General features: G+C 43.0%; 1 protein-coding gene across 1 annotated transcript; it reads left to right on the top strand.

Annotated features, from left to right (window-relative positions):
• Window positions 1–559: 559 nt before the first annotated feature.
• dpt (dermatopontin) lies at window positions 560–8,322 on the top strand. The gene is made up of 4 exons (XM_015962377.3): window positions 560–936; window positions 5,641–5,766; window positions 7,418–7,525; window positions 7,732–8,322. Exons 1-4 carry the CDS (start codon window positions 665–667, stop codon window positions 7,796–7,798), a joined length of 573 nt encoding a protein of 190 aa, XP_015817863.1. The 5' UTR covers window positions 560–664; the 3' UTR covers window positions 7,799–8,322.
• Window positions 8,323–8,826: the final 504 nt, after the last annotated feature.

Genomic DNA, 8,826 nt, shown 5'->3' with positions numbered 1-8,826 from the left:
TTGATGTTGGCAAAGATGATCAGAGACGTTTTTATGGAACCAACCCACTCAGCTCTGTTGCTCATCCACAAATGATTTCCACGTAGATGTGGCACCATGCAGTCTAAAGGAAAAACACTCTAAGATATACTATTATTGTATCCCAAACACAAACAGGGCCTAACACACATTCCTCACTTTTTAGTAGAACTGTCGCTAAAACAATGTTTTAGCTTGCTGTGATGTGATGATGTGTCAAAAAATGTCAAAATGTTCATTTCTACTCCGTTGCTGCAAAACTGCCTCATCAGAAGGCAGTAAGATGTGAGAAAACCGGCCAGTAAATTGTTAGTGTTCACTCTTCAAAGTGAGCCACACGAGCATTTAGATGGTTAACACATGCGTAAGTTTTCCTGTCTCACAGTGCATCACATAAATATCTGAATAGCATTCACAATAAAGGCTGCGTCTTTTAAGGAAAACCCTTATCTGCATAAAGGCTTTTCGAACGGTGTCTGTCAGAGTCGACCTTAAAAGTTAGCGAAGGACCACTCTTGGACTTGTCCTGCAACCAGAAAATTACACATCACCACTGGATACCAAACATCTGGATAACAAAGAGCTCAGAGGAGTTTAAACAGAGGCAGCTGTGAGGGAGAGGAGCAGACGTGCTTGTCTGTTCATCATGAATCCTGCTCCGCTGGTTCTGGCTGCTCTGATGACGGTGGTGGCTGCTCAGCCTTACGACCACTACGACATGGGCTGGGTGAACAGCTACCGCCAGGGCTTCAACTTCCAGTGTCCTCATGGAGAGGTTCTTGTTGCCATCAGAAGCTACTTCAGTGAGCAGGAGGGCTCAGACCGCCTGTGGTCATTTGAGTGCCAGTCCACACCTGAAGGGTTGGGCGAGCCCAGTGACTGCTGGTGGGATGACATCAACCGAGCTGGCATGGAGTGGTGGGTGCTGACTTGGATAACTGTTCGACTAGCTTGTTGCATTTATTCAGATTTATTTGTGACGCAGGGCTGTGTGATGTTTGTCTTTAAAGAGGAAAAGAAATGCATGATAGCTCAAGAAGATTTTTTAGTTTTAAGTTGATTCTTTAGTCTGAAAGGAGATTCAGAGGGTCTAAGATCTGAAAGGTCTAACAAACAAAAGGTCACATAACTTTTGCATAAGATAAAAGGCTTATGAATCGGTTCTTATCCAGAAAACGTGACGTGGCTGTGAGGCACGTGCATTTCATTAGTGCAGATTTATAAATTTTAACTTGTTTTAGAATAGTTCAATTGAGAAAAACGGATAAAAGCAATTTTTTAAATAAAAGTCAGAAAACTTTATTTTGACCAATATCCCATTAAGTAAATATTAATAACATGCATTTTGGAAATTTAATACAAGAGTAATCTGTTTTTGCAAATGAACTCTTCATTTATACAACAAAGCAAAGGTAGAGGGTTCGGGTTCAGACAGCCAAGTTAACTCCAAGAAAGAGAAAAGCTTTAAATGGATAGTTCACTTTGTTTAGAGTAAAATTCTCTGGAGGTCATGCTTCCATCCAGATTTATTTGGTCCCTGAATTCAGTCCCTGTAAACTAGTAAAGGTTTTTGCCCGGCCAGACACTGCGGCACTCAGGAACCATTTGGTGGTTTAACCCCCCAAACCAACCCCTTAATGCTGAGTGTCAAGCAGGGAGGCATTGGGTCCCATTTTTTCAAATCCCTCTGGGATTAATAAAGTATCTTTGATTGATTGATTGATTGATTGTATGACCCGACCAGGAATAGAACCCTGATCTCCCAGTCTCGGGCCAGACACTCTACCACTAGGCCCCTGAGCTGGTTGTTGGGCTTGGTGGCGGAATCGCACCTCTACTTTTTGCAGATGATGTGGTTCTCTTACGGTCATTGAACTATGACCTTTAGCTCTTGCTAAATCTGATCTGCAAGCAAGTGTGAAATGTATGGGATGAGAATCAGCAACTCCAAATCTGAGGCCATGACCATCAAATGAAAAGGGTGGGATCTCAGAGTCTTGTTCATAAATAAGGGAAGGAGGGAGCTTAACTCATTCACTGCCAGCCGTATCCTGATCACTAACGGCCTTCGCTGCCAGCGCTTCTCACTGTTTTTACTGTTTTTTTAAGAGTCACAGAACTTTGCGTGCTAGCATGATGTCGATGCCAAAACAACCAAAACAAAGAGGAGACTCACCTCTTACATCAGGAAGAAGCCGTGTGTTTCGAGCGTTATCCGTTCTTTCATAATCCTTTGTCAAATTGTGATCGGCAGACACTTTTCCGGTTCGCGCCTCACTTTTTTTACAGGAACGGTCCAAAACGATCTCCAAACACATGGATGTGTTGCTTCCTGATCACGTGATCTGTGAGTGCTTTTACATGCAGCCAGTAACCCTTTTAAAAGCCGAATATTCACAATAACCCGGTTCCGCAGGTCCATGTAAACACCGCCAAAAACCCGGATATGCTCATAACCGGGTTTTTAAAAACCCGGTTACTACACCTGGGGTAACCCTTTTCTAACCCGAATGTTTGGTCGTGTAAACGCATACCGGGATATCCCCATCAAAGCGTGTGTTCTGCACATGCTCTGTTCGCAAGGAATCTTGGTCTTTTGAGTAGCGAGACGTCTTGTATGCGCCAGAACTCCGGAAGTAAACAACAAGTTGGGAGCAACATGGTGAGTCGCGGCACAGCACCACACTTTTGGAGTGACGAGGAAACTAAAGCACAAACAAACACGGTCGCTATCTCTTCCAAACTGGGAAACATGTTGTTGTTTTCACGGATACCGGAACAAGAAGAACCGGAAATGACGCATATTGCATCTGGACGTAGTCCATACGTCCTGACGCTACCCCAACGTCCGCATTTAAATCGGGTTATGCAAGTTAGGGGTAACTCTTTCTATTTATGCTTGTAAACGGGTTATTCTGATCAACTCAGAAACCCGAATGCCGACCTTAACCCGATCATAACCCGGATATTGGCTGCATGTAAACGTAGTCTGTGACGTATGTGGATGAAGATCGGCTTCAGGGCTGAGATGTTTGTTCTCTCAGCGCGGGGGCTCGTTCCAATGCTCAAACAGTAAAAAAAAATGCAAATGACGGCTTTAGTCGTCAATGGCAGTGAATGAGTTAAGGTTACAAGGTGAACTGGACCAGCGACTTTAGCTGGTGCTAAACTGGTCTGCTGTAGTGAGGAAGAAACTAAGCTATAGAAGGCTAAGCTATTGATCTACCTTCCAACACTCACCTGTGGTCATGAGCTTTGAATGGTGACCCAAAGGAAGATTTTCCTCTGCATGATTGTTGGGCTCAGCCTTTAAAATAGGGAGAGCACCGACATGTAGGAAATAGTCATAGTAGAACAGCTGCTCAAGAGGTGCCGGCTGAGATGGGTTTGGTGTGTGGTTATGATAATCCCTGGACACCTTACAGAGGAAGTGTTCTGTCCCTCCAATGTTAGGCTGGCAATCCCGCCAGATCCTCTGGTGGGCTTCGTTGTTTGGGATATAGATCACAGGACCTGGACCTACAGAAATGGAACATGAGATTAAACCCAAACACTGATCATATACTTTTTATTTCACCATGAATTAAACCCTCCAGTTGCAGCAGTAGACATCTAAATTTAAAGGTTTGGAACACAGAAAAAACATTTTTAAAATCTTGTTTCTGATTATAATTAGTCACTCGGAGTTTTCGTGCAGGCTGAACATGAAAATAGTCTCCTACACCTATCTCCTGCTTTACTCTCCGATAACAGACGGTGAACACTAGGATTAGAAAAACCTGACAGATCTACATCACACTGTCACTTTTCACAGACTCACCCTTCCTGACTCATGACGGGGAAGGCTTTTGTTGGTTTAGCGTTTAGGAAACAGTAGCGAACATCTTGGCTAGTAGAAGCTAACCGTTAGCATTAGCAACTCTACCCCACAGCAGAACTCCTCAAGGCTTGTGTTAGTTGTGGAGAGAAAACATCCACGCTGCAAGTCAGCGGTAGAGTCACTGCTGCGATGCAATACGAGGTGAGATGTCCAAACATCAGGAAATAAGACTCCAAAACCTGAAGCTCAGCTGTGACGTGGGTCACAGCTAGTTCCTGGAAATAGTGCACCGTTTTCCCCCCCACTGAGTATGACTCATAAGGCATTAACTCCTACAAGAAACCACAGCATATGTATTGATTAAAAGGCTGTTCTACATCTTTAAGTAATTAAGAATTCGCTAAACTTTATAGTGTCCACATGCAGATAAATTAACAAATAAGGTCCACGACTTGCACCTTTTATCAGACACTTTGCATATTCCTCTAATCTAGCTCACGGCTGCAACAATCTGAATTTTGTTTACAGTGTTCTCCTTTGGAAAAGTAAAACAGGCCTCCCAGGCCAGTATAAATCACCGTCCCACTCCAGGACCGCCATGTGTCTTCAGTTCCTGGAGCAGTCTTACGTCTAAGGAATTCTAACATGCTTAATCCAGTATGACTCATCAGTGGTCCTTCAGCGATATCACACTGTAGTTTTAAGGTTTCACGCACACACACACACACACACACACACACACACACACACACACACACACACACACACACACACACACACACACACACACACACACACACACACACACACACACGCACACACGCACGCACGCACGCACACACACACTACTCACACACACACACACACACACACACACACACTACTCACACACACACACACACACACACACGCACACACACACACGCACACACACACACACACACCCACACACACACGCACGCACGCACGCGCACACACGCACGCACGCACACGCACACACACACACACACACGCACACGCACACTCGCACGCACGCACGCACACACACACACACGCACACGCACACATGCACGCACGCACGCGCGCGCACGCACGCACGCACACACACACACACACACACACACTTGCAACACACACTTTAAAGCTGTTGGATAGTCGAAGCAGTCTGAAACAATGACCCACAACAGACTCAGTCAGTAAGTAAACGCTCAGTAAATCTTGTCGTAGCCTTTAATTCCACATATCTACCTCTTTCAATTTTCACCTTTTCAAATTCCACAATCGCACATAAACACCTCTGACTAACAATCACTTTCACGTGATGGTTCAAAGGATGAATTGTTGTCTGACGACAGCAGCTTCAGTCATTCGCCTAAACACATCGCTGACCCTACAAGCTCTGTCTCAGATGACTTTTAGTGGTTTGGAGAAGTAAACGTTTTAGGTTTGTGTTGTGTTATGTTTGACTGCAGCCAGCCAACAGTGAATGCTTTTTATCACTGCGACACCTGGCTCTCTGTACCATGGCGCTATGTTTAAATGTAAACCCAGCAGTACGCTGGCCTCCCCCTAACTGACTGAACGACTGAAGACTGTTACTGGGACAGTTGTCTACACGTGCAGCATTCCCTGCTGTTTGGTATTCCTGGATGGACCAAAAACTCATTTCAACTATTTATAATTTTGACATCTTGTATAAATGTTTGACCCACCAGGTTTTCCTTCCTGAGTTTTGGGTTATAATGGAGATGAGTGAGTTTGTTCCAAAGGATATCACAACTAATGCCAAGTATCTTTTACAGGACGTCTACCTGCACTCGAAACGGCCTGGTGGCAGGTGTTCAAAGCAAGTACTTCGAATCGGTTCTGGACCGGGAATGGCAGTTCTACTGCTGCTACTACAAACGCCGCTGTCCATACTCCTGCATGTATGTTCTGTCAGCATCATTCAGCCATTTTTTGTAGGCTCTTAGATGATAAAATAGTCTTCACTCAGCAGCACAACAATAACAAAAAATAATCCATCCTTTATTGTCGTCTGTGATTGGGATTTGTCTTTTTGTTTTGTTTTATTTTTTACTGTAAAAAATTATTATCTTTTAACAAATCTGTTATTCAGAAGTAGTTTTTGATAGTTGCTAACAGGACATTTAGTTTATAATCAACACATCTGTACTGCATATGCTGCTTATATTACGCTAACCTTTTATTGTGAGAGTTTTCAGCTGAACTCACCTTCACGTCTTTCAGGTTCTGACAGGAGTTAAAGGTAATGTCTGGCCAAGTGTTTTTCTGTAAGAGTTAGAAATAATTATTCTTAGTTTGCTTCCCGCCTCTTTTTGAAGAAATAGCTCGTTGGATATGTTGGTGGACATAAACAACCGAGACGAAAATGTGTTGCCACTATTTTTAAAGAAACGTACCAATATGAGTAAAGAAACATTTGCTGTGAAATCTAGAAGACTGGAGCTGTTTTAACATGGTAGCAGTCCACTGATGATGTGGATCCATTTGAACAAGCCAGTCATGGCTGCAATGTGTATACATATGTAGTCTGGCCACAACTATGGGTGGGAATTGGAAACCATGCTGAAAACTGGTTCCCACTATTTCAATTCCTAGGAGTTGTTTGCCATTATTGCAAATGGTTTCCTTATCAATTCCAGTCACATTACATCACCACTCACGCTGTGTGTGTTACGCATTTACTCAGCAGGAAGCATGGTGCCTAAGCGGCACACGTGCTCAAAAGTTTAACTCCATTGCCTGACAATTTTCTGAACACAGCATAGTAAAGATTTGTTTTTACCGTATAAGCTGACAAGTTTTGGTCGACACCTTAGCCTTCCTCAGAGCACCGCCAATGTTAGTGGCGTTACTTCCTTCTGTGTTTATCTGCGTGCAACATCATCATCTGCTGCCTAACGTCGGCGGTGCTCTGAGGAAGGCTACAGTGTTAGCCGAAACGTTTCAACTTAAAAGGCAAAAACAAATCTTTACTAAGCAAAACACTTCCTGTCCCCGCTGTTTAGAAAATAACCAATGACCATGAGATTCGGCAGCCCTGGTAACGTGGTGTTTATACCTTATTAAAATCAAACAAACGTACCAAAAATTTGGATTTAAAAAGGCATGCCAGCTCAATTAAAGCATGAGTACTATCGCCTTCATCCATCGCGCTGTGTTTTTAGTGGAGCAAACACCTCCTGTCCCTTCTTCTCTATATTCGTTCTGTGTGTTGATTCATAATCATCTTCTTTTTTCTTATTGAACGCAGTGCTGACATGTTTCGGCCGGAGCTGTTACATAAGAAAAAAGAAGATAATTATACTTCCTGTCCCCCATTTGAATTTCGCGTGACCTTTAAGGTCACGGGAGCGAAATCCAACAATAGCTTAAACATCTCTAACAGTAACATAGTGGCCATATCTTTACCCAGCACAAGAACAACGTTCATCAACATCTTCATCCAGCTCTCTGTAACAAAAAAAATAAAAATAAAAAATTGCCGGGAAGAGTGTTTTCAAGAGCTTTTACCCGTTTTAAATGTTTACACATCAATAATCAACCTTTCTGCAGGAAGACCACGGATGTTCCTGAACACTACAGAGAAGAGGGAGAGTTAGTTGTCCCAAATTATGGCTACTTCATCCGAGGAGCCCAGACCACCTTCAGTGGAGTCCTGAGGTTTGTCTTATTAACAATTTCAGTTTACTGAAGAATATCTGATTTTAAACAGTTCAAGTTAGAGCTGCAGTTAGTGCATAAACTGTCAAACCGGGCTGTCAGACCAGCACTTGGTAACCGCTGAGACAAGAACCAAATGAGCAGAAAAACACTCAAAACATGCATCAGTTAAACTGACAGACTTTTGTCTCGTGCTTCTGTTTCAGGGATCGGCAGTGGAAGTACATCCTGTGCAGAATGACAGACTTTGACTGTGACTTTGAGAATTTATAGACTTGTCAGGAATGTTATTGACAAGTAAACATAAATGTATTATCTCCTTTTCTGAGTCAACCCGTAGTGATGACGTCATAACAGATGTTTTTTTATGCATTTGCCTTTAGTAAATAAACTAACTTTAGGAATGTGATGTTTGCTCGTAATCACTCGTTTTATCAGTGCAACAGGAAGAAGGAACTTATAGCATGTAATGTAAAAGTGGACACAAACACCTGGATTCAGACTACAGGGTTGTTGTGCTCCACATCTGTCATTTAGTGGCTGGAACTAGAAGCTCTCTGGCTGCATTTAAAATGTCCGTGGCATTGTGAAAGATCGGACTCTGCTCCAGGGTCTGGTAGTAGAGCTGCTGCTGCTGCTGCTGGGAAGTTTTCTCTGTAGTACCATTTGGAAGAATAGTCAGGAGTACTGAGGGTTGTGTGCACCTACTTTCATGTTAATCCTTCTCTTTATTTCTAAAACATGTTTAGTCAAATGTAACTGCGTGGAAATGGAAATAAACATTATTTAATATCAAACTATGCTGTGTTCTATTTAGGCAAGGAGCAATAAAAGAGAGGTTGTATGAGCGTGAAACTGAACATTTATGAGCTTTTAAGTATTTCAAAAAAAGATGAAGAAACTGTGGGAAAACAGACATCTTCCAATATCTCAGAGTGAAGGAGCTCAGCCGTGAAGACCTCCTCTGGGCTTAACTTGGCTACGAGTAGGCTTTAAACTTCTGCAAGCGCTCGAATGCAAAGCCCGAAGGCAGACTGAGTCTGTGTGTTTCTGGGAAAGGTTCAACGTGAAGGATTTACTAAATAAGCGACTAATTTCGGTTTGATTAAATCACACCCAACACGAAAGAATGGAGAATAGAAGAAACGTTTCTAACAAACTCGAGAACTAATGTAGTTATAACAGTTTTGGTTCAGATCTCAGCGTGTGCTGTGAGCGCCTCGGTTACCACTGCTTGAAATATTTGCTCCACATCTGTAAACCTGACTGAGCTACAGTCACGTCTGTGTTTGCTTGTGAGG

The sequence above is a fragment of the Nothobranchius furzeri genome, chromosome 16 (assembly GCF_043380555.1).
Source record: "Nothobranchius furzeri strain GRZ-AD chromosome 16, NfurGRZ-RIMD1, whole genome shotgun sequence".
Taxonomy (NCBI): Eukaryota; Metazoa; Chordata; class Actinopteri; order Cyprinodontiformes; family Nothobranchiidae; genus Nothobranchius; species Nothobranchius furzeri.
The sequence above is the reverse complement of the archived record's forward strand: the minus strand, read 5'-3'. Positions and strand labels throughout refer to the sequence as shown.

Excerpts from the sequence above, each read along its gene's own strand:
- dpt (XM_015962377.3), top strand. The coding sequence starts at position 665 with ATGAATCCTGCTCCGCTGGTTCTGGCTGCTCTGATGACGGTGGTGGCT. Across the intron at positions 937-5,640 it reads AACCGAGCTGGCATGGAGTG|GACGTCTACCTGCACTCGAA; the intron begins GTGGGTGCTGAC and ends TATCTTTTACAG. Across the intron at positions 5,767-7,417 it reads CGCTGTCCATACTCCTGCAT|GAAGACCACGGATGTTCCTG; the intron begins GTATGTTCTGTC and ends ACCTTTCTGCAG.